The sequence below is a fragment of the Procambarus clarkii genome, chromosome 23 (assembly GCF_040958095.1).
Source record: "Procambarus clarkii isolate CNS0578487 chromosome 23, FALCON_Pclarkii_2.0, whole genome shotgun sequence".
Lineage (NCBI taxonomy): Eukaryota > Metazoa > Arthropoda > Malacostraca > Decapoda > Cambaridae > Procambarus > Procambarus clarkii.
This window is the reverse complement of record NC_091172.1, coordinates 7315268-7339740: the sequence shown is the minus strand read 5'-3', so window position 1 is coordinate 7339740 and position 24473 is coordinate 7315268. Positions and strand designations below refer to the sequence as shown.

At 46.1% G+C, this 24473-nt stretch overlaps 1 protein-coding gene across 2 annotated transcripts in view; it reads right to left on the bottom strand.

The window, feature by feature from the left end:
* The window catches only part of LOC123764085 (solute carrier family 49 member 4 homolog), a 73522-nt gene extending 49895 nt beyond the window's left edge, over positions 1 to 23627 (bottom strand). The window contains exons 1-5 of one of the 2 annotated variants that reach the window (XM_069329846.1): positions 23584 to 23627; positions 18475 to 18558; positions 17616 to 17713; positions 17338 to 17491; positions 10891 to 10981 (exon numbers count right to left, since the gene is read on the bottom strand). In XM_069329846.1, coding sequence (XP_069185947.1) covers positions 10891 to 10981; positions 17338 to 17491; positions 17616 to 17713; positions 18475 to 18514 — 383 coding nt within the window. In that variant the 5' untranslated portion in view covers positions 18515 to 18558; positions 23584 to 23627. Of the gene's footprint in view, positions 1 to 10890; positions 10982 to 17337; positions 17492 to 17615; positions 17714 to 18474; positions 18559 to 23451 lie in introns of both variants that reach the window. The other variant, XM_069329845.1, reaches the window with a different exon arrangement.
* Between the last annotated feature and the right edge of the window lie 846 nt (positions 23628 to 24473).

Sequence of the window (24473 nt, the reverse complement as noted above, 5' to 3'; positions counted from 1 at the left end):
CCGAACGATTGGACAGAACTCCCCAAACAAAATTATCTAACTAGCATGACATCATCACGTCGCCGCGCCACCATCTGCGCAACCCCCCCCCCCCCCCCCTTCCCGGGAGGGGGAAAGGGGAAGCCCCAGACCCTCCACGCCGGCGATCCAACTGGCAGTTCTTAGGCTGGATGTCAAAATACGCGAAAAATGCCGCCAACCGGAGGAAGGGAGGAATGCTGGGGAGCCTCCGGGACTCGCCCAGAAAATGGCGTTTCATTACATTCAACGCTGGTTTTCTAGGGGGGAGCCCCATCGGCTGCTCGGAGCTACCTCACCACAGATAAGGAAAACAGGGAAGGAACCGGGAGGTGGACGCCACGCGCCCTAACCGAAAAACCAAGACCACAGACAACACAAAGACCAAAATGAGAAGAAAATAGACCACCCAGGTCAACTACCAGGACGGCACCAGAACTCAAGAGCAGGCCAGAGGGGAACAACGCCCAGGACAGCACGTGGAACGGAGCAGAAGGAACCGCAACACTGAACGCAAGCAGGAGCGGCTCTGCCAGCACCACCCAATACAAGGTGACAAGACACGAGCCCAGACGACAGACCTGGAACAACCCCGAAGGAAAGACAAGCCAACCTTATCAAAGACCGAAGGACCCTTCGTAGTGATAGGAAAACCGGAAGGACCGCCAGGAAAACCACACACCGCCCCCGAGACGAAACACGCAGCTGGGAGACCAATAAGGAACCCACCAGTGCCGACACAAACGACGAGAAACTAGCACCATATACGAAGACGCAAAATGCGAATCTAAAAACTGCAACCCCGCAACCCAAAGGAGCAAGATAACCAGCTCCAGCAGGAAAGAAAGACGCACGCGTCCCACAGGCATCCAAGAGGAAAACTACCCAGGACGTGAACCGCAGGAAAGCAAACACACCCGTTCCGGAAAAGGAACAAAGAAAAACCAGAGCCAGGACCGGAACCCAGCAAACCTGGTTCCAAGAAAAGGAACCAGAAAGGCAGGAGCGGCAGACCAAAAGACCACAACCCCCCCACAAAAGGGCAACACCGAAGCCTGCAGGAAGTCTCACAGAAAATCGCAGGATCTTGGTACCAAAACGGAACACCGGAGAAGTCCAAAAGCAGGGAACTGAACATGGACAGAGGCCCACCTGAGCACCAAACAGGATAGGCCAAAAGCACTGACCCAGATACACAAATAGGTGGAGCATGGGAGGAGGAAAAACAGGAATAGGTAAGGAAAACCCTGAATACAGCCCAAGGAGCGGCCGGGAAGTAAGGCACACGACCAACCACAAATTGTGTAGAGGGCGTACATACCTGACAGACCTCATGGACAGCAGGGTGCAATCAGGCACCGAAGTTAGGCAAGGAATGAGTGTCCCTAGAGGGAAAAGACCCAGGTGTCGACAACGAAACCAAAGGCCCCGAAATGCGGGGCAGAGCCCCACAGGACAACAAAGAACAAAAGACAGGGACAAAAGTCACTGAAGACCCACGCAAAGTGACCAAACACACCACGCCAAACACCCCTTTTAGGAGCCATCGACTCAATCCCGCCAAGCGGGGAAGAGTAAACAAGGATGGAGCAGTGAACAAGGGTGGTGGAGTGAGCAGAGTATCCCAATAAGAGACTTGCTCCAAACGCATGAACCTAATGAGAGAAGCAAAGCTCTACGGAGGACCAATCATGGAACTCAAACCATTCCAAACTTCCAGTTAATATGCCTGCCAACCTTTGGAGAACGGCAAGGTATTGCCCGAGCATAGAAGCAGCAGAGTAGTGAATAATAACTAGTCGACCTGCAAGTGTGGTCTAGAACAGACACATGCAAGAAACCGTACCGACTCCCAGTGCACTGAACTCGCACCATTGCCCATCAAAATAACACCCACATACCACTGTATACGCAACAAAAAACATATGTAGCCTCTGAGTGGTTGTGTTTATTGTCACCAATCGTCATGAAACAAAAGAACTGGGACAGAGGCACATGCCACCCTTGCAGTACATTTTGGACACGAAACAATGGCCATAAAAGGGATAAGCGTAGAATCGGGAAAGACCTGAGGAATGACCGGCACGGTAACAGGTTCGGCGATTCGCGGAACCAATTACAGCGAAACGTGGTTGTGGGGCCCCACGATTTGTGCAAAAGTGGGTTGGACATGTATATGAGAGGGAATGGTTGGTAAGAAATAGGAGCTGCCTCGTACGGTCCAATAGGCCCTCTGCAGTTCCTCTGGTCTTGTGTCCGTATGGTCGTATGCACAAGGGGACACAGGAGGAAGCCGAGTACCCAAAGGAGCCACAGAGCCACAGCCAGTCTCCGTGGTGTAGTGGTAAGACACTCGCCTGGCGTTCCGCGAGCGCTATGTCATGGGTTCGTATCCTGGCCGATGAGGATTTACTGGGCGCAAATCCTTAACTGTAGCCTCTGTTTAACGCAACAGTAAAATGTGTACTTGGATGAAAAAACGATTCTTCGGGGCGGGGGCGTATTCCAGGGACCTGCCCGAAACGCTATGCGTACTAGTGGCAGTACAAGAATGTAACAACTCTTGTATATATCTCAAAAAAAAAAAAAAAAAAAAAAAAAAAAAAAGACACGAAAAAGAACCCGATCAATGTCAGAGAGGAAAGGAAGCAGAAAGCACTAAGAAGCTATGTGGTGGAGGCAGACTCCACCCACAGGAGCAACCGTAAAGAAGACAGAGCCCAGGAGGCTCTGGAAACTGCACAACTGTCAACTGACAGGAGAGGTGGGGCCCAAGAGCCAGAGCTCAACCCCCACAAGCACAACTAGGCAAGCTCCCCACCAAAAAGTGAGAACCAGCCCATGGCCGACAGAAGCGCCAAACATGCCAACCTCACCTGCAGAGCAGACACACGACCGTGCCACAACACAGGCGAGCCAAGTAACATACCAGGAGAGCGCTAATGGTGTGCCCGAAAGCCGAGCATACTCGAGGGAGTAGGCATGTTATGTACTGTTACCTGAATAAAATACGGAAGTCGAAGGAGAAAATACGTCCAGAGGCACGCGCCCCGCAGAAGAAAGAGCAGGACAGAGGGGGGAGGAAGCGGAGCCACGCCGAGCCATCCCACACCCGGAAGCAGAGGAACGAAGTGACACCCCCAGACATAAATCCGGAACACCCTCAGCATCCAGAGGGCCACGACCGGAGGAAGAAAACAAGCAAGAAGCCGTGGAAAAACCACGAGAAACGACGCGAACACACAAGCATACCGCCCATAATAAAAACGCACACCACGGCCCCAGCACACGAGGTACGAATGCACCACCCGTCCACCGGGAGGCGTGGCTCGTACACCAGGCGGACACACATATCGTACACACAACGTACAGACAACGTAAACACACATCGTACAAACACCAGGAAGGCGTGCGTAACGAAGATGAAGAACGCCGAAAATGGAAGTAGAGACGACACGAAAACAAAACAAGGCGAAAACAACTCAAAAGAAAACAGATGACGGAAAGTAACCAACGAGGCCGACAAAAGACTAGAGGGAAACCTCATCGAAAATCAACAGACGCTCCAATAATATTGGAAGGTACGAAGAGACTCGCAAACCAACGAGAACCACGACAAGCACCCCTGAGCAAGGGACACACAGGGACAACGATACGAAGTGGTTTAGGCATTGTATGTACAAGACAATATATAAATCCATCAACGCGGTTCTCGCCGAGCCGAGGGGGTTACCTGGGGGGCCGAGGCCCCCCAGGTAACCCCTCCCTAACCCCGGGAACCTCGACGGCATGACCCGGGGCTGAGCCGCACCCCCAAAGCCCCACAAGGAAAAGCCGGGGCAGCCGTGCAAACACTAAGGAAGGGAGCCCACTGGTCAGACCCATACGGCACGACTGGAGGAACTGACTCGAATGCCTCCGCTGCCACCCCGGAAGAGGAAACCCCCGAGTCTCAACCCAACCAGACCCCGCCCCAACCCTGAAACCCTCCTACGGTTCGGAGCAGGAAGCAAGGGAGGAAGTGTGTAGAACAGAAGGGGAAGGACAAGGAGCGGAAGGACAAGGAGCAGAAGGACAAGGAGCAGAAGGACAAGGAGCAGAAGGACAAGGAGCGGAAGGAGCCAGGGCCGAAGCGACCCCCACCCCCAAGTCCGGACCCCAACCACCAAAACGGGGCAGCCTCGGGGCACCCAGGGCCGCAAACAACCAAGAGCGTCGCAGCCACACAACAGCAAGTAATGCCGCAGCCGCCAGCACCCGATTAACATGACCAGTGGCTTGGGTGAAAGGGAGCACGTACCGACAACACTCGCCGTACGACTCCGGGTCACAAAAAACAATGACCCAACAGGCAGCACGGTGGAGGCACAACCGGTGAGTGTCACCCTGAGACAAGGGGACAAATCAACCGACAAACTCGCAGGACGCGAGAGGGACTCTGGGGACACACCTATAGGACCACGGAGCCCCCGTGGGGTTTCCCAGGGCCCTTAGCCATTGGTACACACTAAGCGAAGCCCAGGCAGGGTACCGCGAACCGGCGCCCAATACTACCAACAAACTGCTAAAGCTGAACCCCCGGGACGTGTCCACTCACAGGGGCCAAGCGAGGAGTACCACCAACAGAAGGAATCGAAAGAAATCACCTAGAACAGGAATGGGAGACCACAAAGGCAGACCCCCCCCCCCCACCTGGCAAAAACAAAAACAAAAGAAAAACCCCCGCAAGAGGACAACATACCCAGGCGGAACAGAGCCGGCCGCTGTTTTGGTGAAAACTAGCTGTGCAGTACCCCGTGCCCCTACCAGTGACGATAACTACCATCTACCCAGAGACAAACCAGGGCAACAAACCCCCAGCCGACTCCAAGGGCGGCCCAGTACCGAGCAGTAAAGGATACAGCGGAGGTAGAACCCAAGGTGACTTGTGGAAGGTGGCCCCAAGCCCCAAGGGCACTACTTACAGGGAACCTAGGGAAGATAGCCCTAGGCGCATGCAGCCCGAGTACCGTGGAATCTTACTCCTGGCTCACACCCCACCGGTAGAGACAGTCCACACCACAAGGCTCAGAACTGAAACAAAAACCAGAGCCAGAGGCACTTGACCAGCCAGTAATTCCATCAGCCAAGAACTGCCAGTTGGATCGCCGGCGTGGAGGGTCTGGGGCTCCCCCTTCCCCCTCCCGGGGCGAGGGGAGGGGGGTTTGCGCAGACAGTGGCGCGGCGACGTGATGACGTCATGCTAGTTAGATAATTTTGTTTGGAGAGTTCTGTCCACTCGTTCGGCTTTCGGTAGCAATATTTTTACCAGAATAGGGGTTTGTTTTGGGGCGCCTACCTTTCTGGGTGCCTATCCTGGTCAATGGCAGACATAGAATGCTCCCAACTACAAGGGGGTTTCTATAGGCCATTGCACCTCGTGCCTCTCTGGGAGGGCCAGGTTCTGGCTCGTGGTCCCCGGTAGGCAAGAACTCCTAGCACTTTGATGCCAGAAAGTTATACATATCCATTCAGCCTGGATAGCTCCAGGGAGCTGACAGGGCTCCCCCCAGAAAATGTACTAGAAAGCTTGCAGAACAGAGCAGAAGTGACATCCACCCCAAACACAAGCTGGAGTGGCTCTGCCAGCGCTGCATGATAAGAAGCGACAGTATTCGGCATAAGATGCTGGTCCTGAAAAAGCCAAGACATAAAGGACAAAACAATATGCTCAGAAACAGACTACAACCTACAAAGGGAAAGGAAATAGTGGAAAGAATGCCAAGAGACTTCATACTGTTGCTGAGAGGAATACCGCAGGTGGGAAACCATCAGAGAAGCCACCTGATCATCATACAAATGGTGATACTGTAATGGGGGGGCCCATCCTTTATCCTCACTTAATCTGGTCAAGTGCTGATCGTTAATTAACTATACTTAAGAAACCAGACTTCTACTGTAGACTTCAGTCCAACCCTCGTGAACTTGGCCAATTACTTGCCTAAATGCTTCAACCCCCAAGACGACGTACTTTTCGGCTATAATGCAAACTCGGAGAACGCCGCCACCACCAACACGAGTGACCAGTAACTATTAATTGATTGCAGGCTGGATCTATCAATTGCACATTAATTCCTAGAAGGTTGATCCGCAATTAATTGAAAAGGGAAGGATGAATTTACATTAAGTGTGGTTTAAATCGAAACTACAATTAATTTAAATCAAGGAATATATTTAAAATTTAAATCAAGGGAATATATACAATATTAAATAGACAAGGCTTGCTTGAAAAGTACACCGGCGACTCATTCAATAACCACCGGCTCGTGGATTCCGTGATTCAGACTATATATTTATAGGGAAAACTCACTACACAAATAGAAATCACTCAAATTTTTTTAAACAAATATTTATAATGGGACAAATGAACACTCCCTAAACTGAAATATATATTCTAACTGAAATTCTTTCTAAAATTTCTGAAATTCTTTCTAAAATCAGTGCCTTTCTAAAAAGGCACTGATTAATGAATCTAAAAGAATCTGTTTCCAACTCGTAAGCACTTTACCGTTATCACAAGCCAAGCCAGATGTTCAGCCTGGCCTTCTGGAGGTAGAGGTTGACCTCAGATGCCAGTCCGCCACACTGACTAAAGACTGCTCTCCACCCTGTGAGGCTGACCTGGTCTAGTAGCCAATACTAATTTTTCCAAGATAATTACCCTACTAGATTCACATTCTCTGGTCACTTAGGTTACCATATTCCTATTCCAAAACTTATTACAATTACACAGACCCTTGAGCCAGGCTAATTAAAATATTCAATGCAATTGAATTTCTCTTATTTACATGAATTAACAAGCAAGATGGTAGGTACCTATTTACCATCTCGGATATTATGTTGAACTGTTAAATCGATACGTGTCTGGTGTCTCCCAGAAAATAATTACTGTATCCTAAATGAACTCTTTATGCCCCTTGATGACTTAGAGGGACTGATTCTTTCCTCAAACATGACGTTAAATTAACATAACCACTAAACATAGAGAGAAGTTGTTAACTGCAATACCCTTTAATGTGTGAATTTCTCTAAATTGATAAATTATCCTCACAGGCAAGGTATGACAATTGTGCTTAAGCCCTCCAGTGCTCAGAACCCCCTTGGACAACCCTTTTCTGGAAACTCAGGTAGAAACTACCCTTTGCCTCTCACAACTAGGATGTGCTCCTGTATACAATATCAAACAAGGTCTATAAACTTCTTAAAACAGCTAAACTGTTACAATACACTCGTGTCAAAAACACCAAATGCTTAGAGCGGAGGAGTAGGGCAAACCAGCAACGTACCTTACTGGCCCGACCTGCTGAAACAGGAGGACCCCACGGAAAACCTCACGGGTTCGGACGCCGAGCAAGCGGTGCCTTAAACCAAAGCTAGGCTGGCCACCATGGAGCCAGGAGAATCACTTGCCCCCAAAAGGATTCAAGTTGAGCCAGAACCCGAAGCAACAGCTAGACCAGGGGAAAGAGATAAAGGAACACTTCACCTATACCAATCAAGCCAAAAAGCATCTACCGCAAAGGTTTCACAGTCAGGGAAGGGTGCCACATACACTGGGACACACCGAGACCAAGCTGATGCAAAGAGGTCCACGTCCAGGTACCCAAACATCCAGTAAAGTTAACTGGAGGTGTCTACATCGACCGTCCACTCCGCAGACAGAGGAATGAACCAGAACAGGCGTCTGCCAGGACGTTGGACACCCCTCGGATGTGAACTGCATGGAGAGCTAAACCCAGAAAACTCAGTAGATGAGCCAGTCAAAGCAACCAGCCCCACAAAACTGTGGGTCGAAGCAAATCACCACCCCCCTCCAAAGTACAGACAATAAACCACTGGGGCATAGTCCAAATGGAACCGGATCACACAGCCTCAAGCGAGCCGAATCCGCCGCAGTAAGAGCCACACCGCCGCGAACTCCTGCACCGTGCTGTGAGCCCAATGGAATGACAGACCCCAACGACCCTGAACGGCCTGGTGAACACTGGTCACAAAACCCCAGCTAAGGGACGACCTGCCAAACACATAATGAAACTACAACATTGCTACATCGTTAGAACAAGTTTTAACACCTAACAAGTTGTAACAACTAATATAGCAAGTTGTAACAACGTTCTAATACATCATAAAAACGTTGTACCAAGATGTAACAACTTTATTACAAGTTGTAACAGGCAGAAAGTAGGGTCAGTTATGATTTGTGTTTGCTGGGAAGGTGTCCGTGAACACATTGAGCGAAGGAACGGGTAGGCACCAAGGCAATGAACTCCCCAAAAATCTGAAGAGGAAGCCGGAGATGCAGCAACCAATGCAAGGCCTCTGAGATGAACCCAGCAATCGTGAGAGCAGTAGAAGGGACTGCTTTGAAGGAACCAGAACAGCCCCCGAAGCTAAACACAACCCAGCGGAAAAAAACCAGCAAGGTGAAGTTCAGATTCTCACACAGCTGCTCAAGAGAGCAACAGGTGACCTGGGACCCCTCCAAAAACAGCCGAAAGCGGGACCGCAGCTGGAGCAACGCCGCAGGAGGGAGGGAGGGACACGAACGCCGTCCAAGAATCCCAAATCAGGCCCAGCCAAGTCCGAACCTGGGAAGAAACCAAATGGCACTTTCTCCAGTTCACCAGGAACCCGAACACGACGAGCTGGGAAAGAACCAAATCCCAAATATGCAGACCGGCTGGGAGCCCAGACCAACCAGTCTTCGAGGTAGGCCAACACTCTAACATCTAGGAGAAGCAGACGGGCCATCATATCCCCGGGTAAGATGCATAAAAATGTGAGGTGCCAGATTCAGCCCAAATGTAAGGAAGTGAAAGCAATAAGCTTGATGCCCCACGATGAAACATAACCAGTCCCTGAACCCCGGATGAATAGGAACATGCCAATACGCATCCTTGAGGTCCAGGGACACCATCCAAGCATCCGGATTGAGAAGAAGCCAGACCTGGCAGAGAATGGTCATCCGAAAGGAGGATCAAGGAATCCAAAGGGTCAGACGGGACAAATCCAAAATGAACCAAAGATCTGTGCTGTCCCGTTTCGGAACTTGGAACAGCCGAGAAACCCACTTGAGGAACAAGATTGTTTCAATCACGCCCAAGCGTACCCACTCCAGAATGACCCGACAAAGCGACAGGGAGGAAGCCTGCCCCCACCAGGACTGAACCTCCTAGGAGGATGAGCAGCCGCCCAGTGACACCAAAGCCGGAGGACACGAATCATGGAACCAAGCGCAGTCAAATAGGACCAACCGCACCCACCCCTCCCCCCCATTGCCCCATCAACAAGGCGCCTGCGAAAGGGCCGACGCAACCTCCGGGAAACCGACCTCCAAGCAGAACAACCACAGTGCCAACCAGACAAAGAAGGTCACAGATGAGACGCAGGTGCAGAAGCTGGCACCAATGACCCACTTCGAGCTACCAAAGCCCGAGCCCTGGAACAACTTCCCCCCAGTTAGAGCGAGAATGACCCCCCTTTCCCCAAGGCACCAACAAATCAGAAATAGGATGGCAACTGGATGATTCCACCACCAAAAACTGAGTCGCAATGTCTGTAGAAAACAACAACGGACAAAAAGGAATCAAAAACCCTAGTCGAAGACCCGGCACTCGACGTCTCCACATCCTCCGCAAGCCAGTCCGGAGACAGTTCCAGAAGGCTAAAGAAGCGCAAGACCGAAGCCAAATGAACACAAGTACGGTGATCATCAGCAACCAAGGCACCCGAGAGCACAGGGATCCGAGTGTACAACTACTGCAACGCAACCTCACGAGAAAATGCAGAGGCATAAAGGACGTCGTTGAGGAACTCAAGAGAGCCTCCCAAGAAAACCTGCAGCACCGATGAGACCTCATGCCACTCAAGCTCGTGGGTACGACAAAAACTGTGCCAAGCCCTCGGCACAGAGAGGGCAGTCTGCAAGCCAGGAAGACATAGGGACCTCAAAATGCACCCAGTATGGGGAAGAGGAACAGAACTCAAAAGAGACCGAGTCCATAAGAAAGGCAAATTCCGGGTCACACAGGAGGTAGGCACCAAGAGCCTCCCAAACATCCGCAAGGGAAATCCAAGAGGCAGAAAACCTCCGGAAAGACAAAACCAAAGAACCCAAAGGAATTCGGAAATGAACCCAGGGGGAAAGGGGGGTCTCCCTCAAATCAAATTTGTACATGGAAGGGGGATTTGAAAACTCTAAACTCTGCAACAACAACCCGCACCCTTAAGGCACCAAAGCCCAGGCAGAAAACTTGTTCAAAAAGCTAAGACCTGGCTTGACCTTGACCTTTGTTTTAGTCAGTGCAGTCGGTTCATAACCAGAAGGTCCTTAGGTTCGATTTTTGCACCAGGACATGCATTTCCTTTCACCCAAGGTCTCTGCTCACCTAGCAGTAAATAGGTACCCAAGATTTAGGCAACTATAGTGGGCTGCATCCTGGAAAAGGTCAGAAGTTGGCATTCGGGTGGGGGACTCATTAAGTGTAACAGGCTTATTGTTCCCACCAATAGGAAATCATTTGCCAGCAGCTGAATAAGCAAGCTCAGAAATTATAGTGATCAAAGAAACTTAAGTCATTTATCTTATCCTTTAGATTAACTGTATTCACAACTAGATCCACCACCTACATGATGCACACAGGTATAATCAGAAACAACTAAGGTGTTAGCACTCACAAATTAAGAAAAAAAAAAAAAAAAAGCAGCTATGAAAAGCAATATTTGTATGTTTGCATCTTTTTCCACACATGGAAATACACCTAACAAGTTTGAGAAAAAAAAAGTAATTTTCATAATCAGTTTCCATAATGACAAATTTCTTAATTAACTTACATAGTAAAGGTTCTTTCCTCTGTGGCAATACACCTAACTGAGGTTCCTAGAGCCATTAGAAAAGCTGTTAACAGCAAGGCAACGCGAATACCTGCAACAGTGGAAAGTTCTAGTTATTATGATGGCCAAACCACACATCAGAAGATAGAGAATAGACAATGTTTCGATCCGTCCTGGACCATTATCAAGTCATTTGTTATTATATAATTAATATATATATGTACATACACACACACACACACAGGAATATGATGGAAACAACATGGCCACCATCAATATAATAGAGAGCAGCTTCTGTGGCTAACAGGAATGGATCCAGACTACTAATCATGAGAGACTTCAACCAGGGGAAGATAGATTCGGTGAACAGAGACCCACATGGAGGACCAGACACATGGAGCACTAAGCTGTTGGACGTGGCAACAAGAAACTTTCTAAGTCAACACGTCGAGGGACCGACAAGAATGAGAGGAGAGGACGAACCAGCCTTGCTTGATCTGATATTTACCCTAAATGAGTCAGATATAAGGGAAGTTAAGTTGGAAGCCCCTCTGGAAATGAGTGATCATAGTGTATTCTGCTTTGAGTACCTGGTTGAGCTAGGAATTATTTCCCCAAAAAAAGAACTGGGAAACAAAGGGCTGGCGTACCGAAAAGGAAACTATGAGGAGATGAATAAATTCCTTAGGGATATACAATGGGACACAGAATTCAGAACCAAGTCCGTACAAGACATGATGGACTATGTTACCCAAAAGTGTCAGGAGGCTGTAAGCAGGTTTGTCCCGACCCAACAGGAAAAAACAGAGAAGAAAAAGAAGAATCCATGGTTTACTAGGGAATGTATGAAAGCAAAGGAGCTGAACAAAAAAGCATGGAGGAATTTCCGTAATAACAGAACACCTGACAGAGAGATGCCAGAGAACCAGGAACGAGTATGTTAGTATGAGAAGAGCAGCTGAGAAATAGGTATGAAAATGATATAGCTAACAAAGTCAAGACCGTACCAAAACTATTACACAGTCACATGTGAAGGAAGACAACAGTGAAGGAACAGGTGACGAAACTTAGGATGGGTGAGGACAGGTACAGAGAGAATGACAAAGAGGTGTGTGAGAAACTCAACAAAAGGTTCCAGGAGGTCTTTACAATAGAACAAGGAGAAGTCACGGCGCTAGGAGAGGTGGCAGCAAACCAGGTGACCTTGGAAAGGTTCGAAATTACAAGAGATGAGGTCAAGAAGCACCTATTGGAGCTGGACGTGAGAAAAGCTGTTGGGCCGGACGGAATCTCACCATAGGTATTGAAAGAGTGTGCAGGAGCACTTTGTTTGCCACTCTCCATAGTGTATAGTAGGTCACTGGAAACGGGAGACCTACCAGAAATATGGAAGACGGCTAATGTAGCAATAGGCAAAGTAGGTAATATACAATCCAGGCAATATACAAAAAGGGTGACAGACAAGAGGCACTGAACTACAGGCCAGTGTCCTTGACTTGTATACCATGCAAGGTGATGGAGAAGATTGCGAGAAAAAAACTAGTAACACATCTGGAGAGAAGAGACTTCGTGACAACCCATCAACATGGGTTCAGGGAGGGTAAATCTTGCCTTACAGGCTTAATAGAATTCTATGATCAGGTGACAAAGATTAAGCAAGAAAGAGAAAGATGGGCGGACTGCATTTTTTTGGACTGTCGGAAAGCCTTTGACACAGTACCCCATAAAAGGCTGATGCATAAGCTGGAGAAACAGGCAGGGGTAACTGGGTGTTCCAGTGGATAAGGGAGTACCTAAGCAATAGGAAGCAGAGAGTTACAGTGAGGGGGCAAGACCTCAGATTGGCATAAGTCACCAGTGGAGTCCCACAGGGCTCTGTACTTGGACCTATCCTGTTTCTGATATACGTAAATGATCTCCCGGAGGGTATAGACTCATTCCTCTCAATGTTTGCTGACGATGCCAAAATTATGAGAATGATTAAGACAGAGGAGGACAGCTTGAGGTTTCAAGAAGACCTGGACAAGCTGCAGGAATGGTCGAACAAATGGTTGTTAGAGTTTAACCCAAGCAAATGTAATGTAATGAAGATAGGGGTAGGAAGCAGGAGACCAGATACAAGGTATCATTTGGGAGATGAAATACTTCAGGAGTCAGAGAGAGAGAGAAAGACCTGGGGGTTGATATAACGCCAGACCTGTCCCCTGAAGCTCATATCAAGAGGATAACATCAGCGGTATATGCCATGTTGGCTAACATAAGAACGGCCTTTAGAAACTTGTGTAAGGAATCTTTCAGAACATTATATACCACATATGTCAGACCAATCCTGGAGTATGCGGCTCCAGTATGGAGTACATATCTAGTCAAGCATAAGAGTAAACTGGAGAAGGTTCAAAGGTTTGCCACCAGACTAGTACCCGAGCTGAGAGGTATGAGCTACGCGGAGACTACGGGAATTAAACCTCACTTCGTTGGAAGACAGAAGAGTTAGGAGGACATGATCACCACATTCAAGATTCTCAAGGGAATTGACAGGGTAGATAAAGACAGGCTATTTAACACAAGGGGCACACACTAGGGGACACAGGTGGAAACTGAGTGCCCAAATGAGCCACAGAGATATTAGAAAGAACTTTTTTAGGGTCAGAGTGGTTGACAAATGGAATGCATTAGGAAGTAATGTGGTGGAGGCTGACTCCATACACAGTTTCAAGTGTAGATATGATAGAGGCCAATAGGCTCAGGAACCTGTACACCTGTTGATTGACAGTTGAGAGGCGGGACCAAAGAGCCAGAGCTCAACCCCCGCAAGCACAATTAGGCAAGTATGCGCGCGCACACACACACACACACACACACACCAAGGATTGACAATACGCCAGCATTGAATGTAATGAAATGCCTGTTGACCAGACCACACACTAGAAGGTGAAGGGACGACGACATTTCGGTCCGTCCTGGACCATTCTCAAGTCGATTGTCAATCGACTTGAGAATGGTTACCTTACCTTACCTTGAGGTGCTTCCGGGGCTTAGCGTCCCCGCGGCCCGGTCGTCGACCAGGCCTCCTGGTTGCCGGACTGATCAACCAGGCTGTTGGACGCGGCTGCTCGCAGCCTGACGTATGAGTCACAGCCTGGTTGATCAGGTATCCTTTGGAGGTGCTTATCCAGTTCTCTCTTGAACACTGTGAGGGGTCGGCCAGTTATGGTCCAGGGCGGACCGAAACATCGCCGTCCCTTTACCTTCTAGTGTGTGGTCTGGTCAACATACTTTAGCCACGTTATTGTGACTCATTGCCTGCATAATGAAATGCCTTCTTGTGGTTGCTTGGTTCCATAAATATTAAAGCATCTGTAACCATGTGTATTTCAGTCTGTAGAGTATCATCTTCAGTTTGCAGGATAGGTTAGGCTAGGTGAGGGCGAGGCGAGGGGAGGGCGAGGTGAGGTGAGGCGAGGGCGAGGAGAGGGCGCGGTGAGGTGAGGGCGCGGTGAGGCTAGGGCGAGGTGAGGCGAGGGCGCGGCGAGGCTAGGGCGAGGTGAGGCGAGGGCGCGGCGAGGCTAGGGCGAGGTGAGGCGAGGGCGCGGCGAGGCTAGGGCGAGGTGAGGCGAGGGCGCGGCGAGGGTTAGGTGCGTTGAGGGCGATGTGAGGTGAGGGAGAGGCAAGGGTGAGATGAGGATGGCATGAGATGAGGGTGAGGTGAGAATGGCATGAGATGAGGGTGAGGTGAGAATGGCATGAGATGAGGGTGAGGTGAGGATGGCATGAGATGAGGGTGAGGTGAGAATGGCATGAGATGAGGGTGAGGTGAGAATGGCATGAGATGAGGGTGAGGTGAGAATGGCATGAGATGAGGGTGAGGTGAGAATGGCATGAGATGAGGGTGAGGTGAGAATGGCATGAGATGAGGGTGAGGTGAGGCTAGGGTGAGGTGAGGGCAAGAGGAGGTAATGGCGAGGTGAGGTGAGGGCGAGGCGAGGGCGAGATGAGGGTGAGGTGAAGCGAGGGTGACATGAGATAAGGGGAGGGTGAGGTGGAGGTTAGGTGGAGGTGGAGGTTAGGTGGAGGTGGAGGTTAGGTGGAGGTGGAGGTGAGGTGTGGGGGGGGTCAGGTGAGGGGGGATCAGGTGTTGTGGGGGGATCAGGTGAAGTGGGGTTAGGTGAGGTGGGGGTTGGGTGAGGTGGGGGTCGGGTGAGGCGAGGGGTTCGGATAGGCGAGGGGTTCAATTAGGCGAAGGTTAGGTTCCCATTCACTGTCCCTCCAAAAATAGCTCAGGTGGGCAGGAAAATGTGCCCTTACCAGCATGTCTAAGTGAAAAACCGCAATTGGGGTGGGGAAGGGGGTTCAAAGCGAAGTTCCTTCATGCTGGGTGAACCTTAAAAGGTGTCTTCCATCCATTGCCATAATTTATTGATTTCCTCCCTGTATGTTTTTAACACTGTTGGGGTATGTGTAATATAGGGTATCATCCTAGAGGGTGGTATCTGCTGCCATATGGTCTGTAGTAGGCCCGTCTCTTCAGATGCAAGAGTTTCATGGCTGCTTCTCATCAAGTTCTCTTTGGATATCCCCACTGTACAGAGGCTGTACTGTGGTACCTTTGTTTATGAATTTAATCCGTTCCCCCAGAGATGGCTCGTAACCCAAAACAAATCTTCTCGTAAGAAATAATGTAAATTGTATCAATTCGTTCCACACCCCCAAAAATATTAACTTCAAAATACATTTCATACATACTATAGTACAAAATATTTGTGTTTATTATGTACTAGTTATAGCTTACCTTTAGTGATGACCTGTTGGCATATGGAAGACAGTATGGAGAGGGGGGGTGGGAACAGAGGCAGTGAGGACTTCTCTGGGGGTACTCTCTCCCCTACGTTTTGCCTACATACCTAGTTGTGGCTCATTGCATATTTGTCTCACTAAGAACCTTTCCATAGACTTTTTTTCTTTTCCGAGACTGAAATGTCCGGTTCAGTCCAGCCCGGCCCCAGCCAGGTCAGGTCAGGTCTGGTCAGTCAAGTCAGTCACTCGGGTCAATCTGACTGATTGACAGTAAGCCAGTCAAGTCAGTCTCTCTCTCTGTCTACCCCTCCCTCTCCCCGTCTCTCTCTCTCTCTCCCCGTCTCTCTCTCTCTCTCCCCGTCTCTCTCTCTCTCTCCCCCCCTCTCCCCGTCTCTCTCTCTCTCTCTCTCTCTCTCCCCGTCTCTCTCTCTCTCTCCCCCCCTCTCCCCGTCTCTCTCTCTCTCTCCCCCCCTCTCCCCGTCTCTCTCTCTCTCTCCCCGTCTCTCTCTCTCTCTCTCCCTCCCCCCGTCTCTCTCTCTCTCTCTCCCTCCCCCCGTCTCTCTCTCTCCCTCCCCCCGTCTCTCTCTCTCCCTCCCCCCGTCTCTCTCTCTCCCTCCCCCCGTCTCTCTCTCTCCCTCCCCCCGTCTCTCTCTCTCCCTCCCCCCGTCTCTCTCTCTCCCTCCCCCCGTCTCTCTCTCTCCCTCCCCCCGTCTCTCTCTCTCCCTCCCCCCGTCTCTCTCTCTCCCTCCCCCCGTCTCTCTCTCTCTCTCTCTCTCCCTCCCCCCGTCTCTCTCTCTCTCTCTCTCTCCCTCCCCCCGTCTCTCTCTCTCCCTCCCCCCGTCTCTCTCTCTCTCTCTCTCTCTCTCTCTCCCCCCGTCTCTCCCCCCGTCTCTCTCTCTCTCTCCCCCCCCGTCTCTCTCTCTCTCTCTCTCTCCCCCGTCTCTCTCTCTCTCTCTCTCTCTCTCCCCCGTCTCTCTCTCTCTCTCTCTCTCTCTCTCTCCCCCGTCTCTCTCTCTCTCTCTCTCCCCCCGTCTCTCTCTCTCTCCCCCCGTCTCTCTCTCTCTCTCTCTCTCTCTCTCTCCCCCCGTCTCTCTCTCTCTCTCCCTCCCCCCGTCTCTCTCTCTCTCTCCCCCCGTGTCTCTCTCTCTCTCCCCCCGTGTCTCTCTCTCTCCCCCCGTGTCTCTCTCTCTCTCTCTCTCCCCCCGTCTCTCTCTCTCTCTCTCTCCCCCCGTCTCTCTCTCTCTCTCTCTCTCTCTCTCTCTCTCTCCCCCCGTCTCTCTCTCTCTCTCTCTCTCTCTCTCTCCCCGTCTCTCTCTCTCTCCCCCCCCCCCCCGTCTCTCTCTCTCTCTCTCTCTCTCTCCCCCTCACCCCGTCTCTCTCTCCCCCTCTCACCCCGTCTCTTCCCCCCCCTCTCACCCCGTCTCTTCCCCCCCCCCCCTCTCTGTCCCTCTCCCCTCTAAGTCCCTCTCAGTCTCTCTGTCCCTCTCAGTCTCTCTGTCCCTCTCAGTCTCTCTGTCCCTCTCAGTCTCTCTGTCCCTCAAACCCTTAAAAACCTGGCAATATACACAAAATATTAAAGTAACAATATAAGTACAGCTTTTGTCTGTGCCGTGTATTTTCAGCAGAGCCCCAAGCTTCTACCATGCAACGCACCTTTTGTCTGGAGCAGCAGTGTCATAGGGGCCAGCCCCATGATCATTGTGATCGTCCCCCACATGGAAAGCAAAGCAACTTCAGCATCATCCCAGTTAGGATAAGCTATCTTTACAGAAGAGGTGATTGGTCCCCATGTGTTCCAGACTGCACACTGAAAACCACAATGATAAAATTTGAAAGAGTGAAGATACATCAAGTACTAAACACCAATAAAACTGTTTAGGTCTACTCAATAAAGTAACTACATTTACATTCAAATTAAATAAATCTCTTACCTGCATGAATCCAATCCCAGCAAACAAAAAGAGAATCCACCATCGTCGTTTGTATACTTTCACTTCAACACTTGATATCAACAAAGATTCTTCATGAACTGAAAAATAAAGTACAGAATGCATGTTTTAAATTGAAATACAAACTTAAATGAGTTCAAATGAAACAAATACTGCATATGCAGTAATATACTGTACTCTGCTGTCATTTGGGACAGCTAATACTTTTACGATAAAAGGAATAAATAATCATTAACTAAATATACTCATAGATGATAAAAATGTTATTTTTTAACCTGGCTAAGCAAACATAACACACAAGTACACATCCCAATCCCAATGAAGGGAACAATACAGATTACTGTGTGGTGATAATGGACTGATCTCAGACACTCACAAAATTAGAGAACAAGGCGTTTCAAATCTGGAGTAAAATTTTAAGGTGTGAAGACTGCTGCCACTAATTATTACCTGATATTTCTCAAATTTGGCCGACATTTTTCCGATATCAATAAAAATGAGGGCATGAGCAAAGTACAAAAAGTAAATTTAATTATATGCCCATAATATGAAATGCCCAAATAATGAATCTCATTTAAGAGACAATAAGGGATCTTTTTATCATCATTTATTAAAAAGCATTATTTTTAAGGAAATACACTATTAAAAATTCTGAGCTTTAACATGCACATAAAAATAGTTTAACAGCAATTATATTTTTAAATATATATTTGACATTTAAAAAGATTGTAACTTTCCATATTTGAAAGCAATAAAATACTGTACTAGAAGTAAACAAATTCAAGTCTTTTATAAGATAATTAATTGAAAAAATGTGACCATGACTAATACACACACATACCTTCAGGCAAGAGTGTCTCTAAGTCACTGGAATCTGGCATACTGAATATACTGTAGTTTTAACCTAGAAGTGATGTTGAGCAATCTGAAAATAATAGATGTGAATGATGTAGTTACACATAATTTTGAGCAACTATAGTGCACAGATGTGAATACTGTACATACAGTACTGCCAAAAGCTTTATCTAAGAGGCTGTACACTCAAGGACCAGCTTATCTTACAACTACAGTGGAACCTCGGGTAGCGAACATCCTTTTTTATAAATTCCTTGGGTTATGGTCTCAATTTTGTTGGAAAATTTGAATCATGTTACGACCTTTGCCTCGCCTTGCGACTTTGTTGATACATGTATAGGTCAATTGAGCGCATGGTTCCTGATGGCACGAGCAACCATGCTTCAGTTTACCAGTGCCTCCCACTTAGTGACAATCGCGCTTGAATTCTTTGTAAAGAAGTTAATTGTTTTTCTGCTTTTTTTATTTTTGAGCATGAAAGTAATTATTATAATGCCATGGGCCCCAAGAAAGTCATGATAAGGTTCAACCTAAGAAAATAGTTGTGAGTAGAGGATGTCTCTTCTTCATTAATAAATGCGTGAAGTTTGGGAAGAAACTGCAATGCTTTGTTGAAAAAACTCAGATAAAGCTGTAGCAGGCCATTGCAGTGACCTTTAGAATGACAATGTGATGTCTCACTACAGACAAGTGTTAAAATGTAGGACAAAACATGTGTCTTTTGACAGATTCTTAGTAAGACAAGCAAGCAGTAAGCCACAAGCAGGTTCTAGTGGTATGCCTGCAAACCATAGGAGAGAAAGCACCCCCAGAGAAGTCATCACTATCTGATGTTATAATGAAAGGGGACTCCCCCTTCTAAACACCTCTCCTCCTCACCATCTTCCATATGTCAACAAGAGTCATCAATAAAGGGCAAGCTATACCTTATAGTACAGTACAATAAAGGGCAAGCTATACCTATAGTACAGTACAAAATATTTGTGTGTATTATGTATGAAATGTATTTAGAAGTTAATGTTTTGGGGAGTGTGGAATGGATTAATTAAATTTAAATTACCTTTCATGGGAAAATGTGTTTTGGGTTGTGAATTTTTGGCACAAGACCTGTCACTGGAAACGGATTAAATTGAAAAACCAAGGTACCACTTTATAATGAAAACCATACAAATTCAATTCAAGGCCTGCCATGTGTGTAAAATAGTTTTAAAATAAAATTCTTCCATGCATATTGATCTTTCTGCAAATCATATTTTTGGTTACGTGTACTGCATAGTACTTTTCATGCTACACTAATTCCATCTTTCGCTGAATATTGTATTTCATTCTACTATAATTTATACTGCACAAACTGAAGTTACAAAACCATTATAAAAAAAAATTAACTGCAATAATGCTATTTAAAAAAGAATTTTACAGTGCTTTGATCTCTAATTCAAGACATACATTACCTACATTTACTTTCTTTCATTCAAAGTCGAGACAAAGATAATAAGTTACATCTTATCTGTTTAATTAATAATATAGTAAGTGTTATGTATCAGTATCACTACGTACCTGACCTACCTACATCCTACTGATAGTCCTTATGAGTAATGTATGTAAGCTATGAAGATAGACCAGGCCGCAATTCACAGATAAAGTCGTTAATAGCTAAGAATGTCTATCATCTGGTATTGTATTATACATAAATACATAATATACAGTATATATATATATATATATATATACTTGGTATCCTCATCGATAACAAGCCGAATTTCCAGGTACACATTCTAAATATAGCAAAAAAAAAGTTTCGAAAACTGTTGGCATTCTTTCTACGATCAGATATTATGTACTTCGCCCTGCCCTGGTGACGCTCTATTACTCTCTCATCTAACCACAGCACATTCAGCACCGCTCCTGTATCAGGTAAGTCCACTACAGGCTCACCATAGCCCGTGCTTCTTGGAACTTGTTCCGAGTAGCTGAATCTATATCATCATCATCTCTCATCTATCCTTATCTCAACTATGGTACAGTATTTGTGCTTGGGGTTCTACTACCCAAAATCATTTACGTCCTCTACCCAACACAAAGCTTCTGTTAGAACAATATCAAACTCTGGCCCCAGACAGCGCTCGGAACCCTTACTCAAATCTCTGAATATGTTAGATATTAAGTCACTGCACATCCTCTCATGTGTACTCTATATATTTAAAACTCTGAATTGTAATGTCAATCCTGACCTTAAAAGCTTCTTAGACTGTTGTAACAGAACCCATGAGCACCACACCAGAAACAAATACCTATTTGATATTCCAAGAGTACGACATAATCAAACTAGAAATGCTCTACAAATCAAGGGACCCAGAATGTGGAAGGACCTTCCCAATCACGTCAAAGGCTGTACCTCTCTCAACCAGTTTAAGATGAAAACTAAGTACGGTACTACCTAATTAACTCAACGTAACATACCTTACCCCTAAATGTCAACCCATGTCTTACTCATTTTTTTAAACAATGCTGTTTGTTGACCAACTTGTATATTGGCTATTTTCTACCATGTTCCCCCTTTTTTATCTTTTATTTTTTTTCTTTCAATGCAATTTATACTTTAAGCTCGATTACTTTTAAGTTTTAGTCTAAGTATATTTAGCCAAAACTAAATATTTAGTCAAAAACTATATATTTAGTCAAAACCATATATTACAATATATCATTAGGAAAGGACTATTAGTTTAGGTTGGTTTGGCTCGGGTTTTAATGGTTAGGTCGGTTTTAAAATCCAGTGGCAAACAGTCTTGTATGCAAATTAGATAACGGTAGGTTTTAGATTGTTAGGTTAACCGTCTTGGGTACAATGCAATGTATCAGACCTCACCCTAACAACAGATTCGCCACTGTTAAAGATCTTATATTAAAATTACACTAATCGTAATGATTAATCCAAAAATTAACAGCCTAGTTATTTCTGTATGTTACCTGTTTTGAGAATTTTTCAACATTCAGCCTCAACTTGAAACCAGACCTCCAAGGGTGACTACTAAACCATTCAGACTGTAGCCATCAGTGTACAAGGTACACTGATGGCTACAAGATACAAGATACACTGTTACAGTCTCCGGTTAGGTCTCCGTGGTTCTCCGGAGTTACAGTCTCCGTGGTGTAGTGGTAAGGCACTCGCCTGGCGTTCCACAAGCGCTATGTCATGGGTTCGTATCCTGGCCGGGGAGGATTTATTGGGCGCAATTCCTTAACTGTAGCCTCTGTTTAATGCAACAGTATAATGTGTACTTGGATGAAAAAACAATTCTTCGCGGCAGGGGATCGTATTCCAGGGACCTGCCCGAAACGCTACGCGTACTAGTGGCTGTACAAGAATGTAACAACTCTTGTATATATCTCAAAAAAAAAAAAAAAAAAGGTACACATGGAGCCTCCTCATTTGCAACTCTCTCTTGACTTAAAACCTAACCTAACTGCCCAGAAATCCTAGAACATAACTACCTGAAAGAGTCCTGTTAGAAATGGGGCAACCGGCGATGATAACCATTTTTCCGGCAAGTATGGTAATTTTACAGACCTGAATTTTGCACAATTATTGTTTTGTCCATACATTGTCCATATATTTTAAAAGTATTTACTGTATTCATATTTTGCAACCATTTTTTACAATTAAATTACAGTATATTCTTTATGCAGTCCCCATGGCACAGTGGTAAAGCACTCACCCGGTGACTTGCAAGCGCTTTGGCCTCGGTTTGTTTCATGGCCGGCGAAGATTGACTGGGCACCAATCCTTACTTGTAACCTCTTAATTCAGCAGTGAATGGGTACCCGGTTGTTAAACGATTTGGCGGGTCGTATTTCAGGGAAAATTAGCATTAATGACCTACACAAAATGTTATGCATACTAGTGGTTTTACAAGAATGTAAGAACTCTAATATCTAGTGTAAATAAATAAATAAAAAAAATTATTTTTTAAATTATGTTTATTTTTATTTATTTTGTATTTCTATTTTGATATTTTATTTATATTTATATATACATTGGGTTTATGAGAGTACATAGCATTAAATGTTTTGACATTCTTGTAAAGCCAATAGCACGCATAGCATTTCAGGCAGGTCCTTAATCTACCCTTAATATACTATATTCTTAACTGCTAGCATGGGTTAGGCTGGGTTAGATCTTTGTGTCCCACATTTTCTTTATAAAAAAAAAAAAATGTTTTGTTGTCACTTGTTTTAAAAAGTGAGCAGAAGCCATTTAGAGTTCAGAGCAGTGTTAAACTACCCCCCCTAACTTAACAACTACCACCACACCTTACTCCTATATTTAATCTTTAAATAACTTATTTCTTAACAATTTTAGATAAGATGAGGTTGTATACCCAGCCATCTTGAAATGTGGTATAAAACTCAGATAATATAAATAATATATAGCCACAAGAGCGATAAAAATAGTCATAATCAAATATTTTTTAATGTTTTGGGAGGACTTGGTTGTCACATGACTCTCCTGGCTGACTCACGCCACTATATTAAACATGTATAACTATATATATATATATATATATATTATCGACACAATTATACCACTTGAAAAGTGTCCGAGGCCGCGCCTGCCAGGTGGCCACCACAGGTTATCCCACAGGTTATCCCACAGTAATGTCCAGCAAGTGGTTGTTGGACATTATTGTCCAACAGTAACAGGGCCGAGTGAGGTGATGGGCCTCACTCGTGACGAAATATAACCTCGCAGCTTGCTGGTCCTAGTACAAGAATGCGCACATCCTGTCTCACTACCAATGTGATTAGCTTGGCTACTCTAAATTATACATATATATTTTATCTTAAAAATTACAAGCAGTAAATAGATTTGATGCAATGCACTGTGTCCACGTGATGAATGAACTCTTGAGAGCGCTCATCATAATTTTGGGGTAATTTTATCGCATCTATGGTTAAATCTTACTATATCGGTAGAGTATGATTGTTGTAAAGGGGCAGATAAAGAGAGGTGATGGAGTGTAGAGTAGAGGTCGTCCGTCAGCACCAGCCACCGTCCGCCCACTGAGACCAGCTGACGTACACTGCCTGTGTTTACCTCTGTCCAGCTGCTCCCCGCCTCACACCTCTCAACATATACACGCTAGAGGACACTGCTTCCACTCTTCCCACATCTCGGAAAAAATCTACTTCGGTTGAAAATATACCGTTTGTACCGTAAGGTACTTCAAAATACATCAATCTTTTTTTTAATTAAAATAACTTATTAACAGTGTAACGGTTCTATTGTTACGTAAAGTATGGTGACAATAAATACAGACACTACAATACAATACAATACAATTTTATTTAGGTAAGGTACATACATACAATAAATATTTACAAGGATTGTTTGACTTATAGGTAGAGCTAGTACATACAATGCCTAAAGCCACTATTACGCAAAGCGTTTCGGGCATGATAAACTTAAATGACAAGCTTAATACTAATTGAGCATAATGAGTAGAATGAAAACAAGAAATGAAAACATAGATGAAAAAGCAGCACAAATACAATTATGTCGACAAACAGCGCTCTTTAAAGAAAAAAAACAGACATTGGTTGACAATAGAAGGGTAAGGTAGGTTACAGGGAATTTATTAGGTATAGCTTCGCTTTTAACTTAAACTGGTTGAGAGAGGTACAGTCTTTAACATGGTTGGGAAGGTCATTCCACATTCTGGGCCCCTTGATTTGTAGAGCATTTCTAGTTTGATTAAGTCGTACTCTAGGAATATCAAAACTGTATTTATTTCTGGTGTGATGCTCATGGGTTCTGATACAACCTTCTATGAAGCTTTTGAGATCAGGATTGGCATTATAGTTTAGCGTTTTATATATGTATAATACACATGAGAGAATGTGCAGTGACTTAATGTCTAACATATTCAGAGATTTAAGTAGGGGTACCGAGTGATGTCTGGGGCCAGAATTGGATATTGTCCTAAT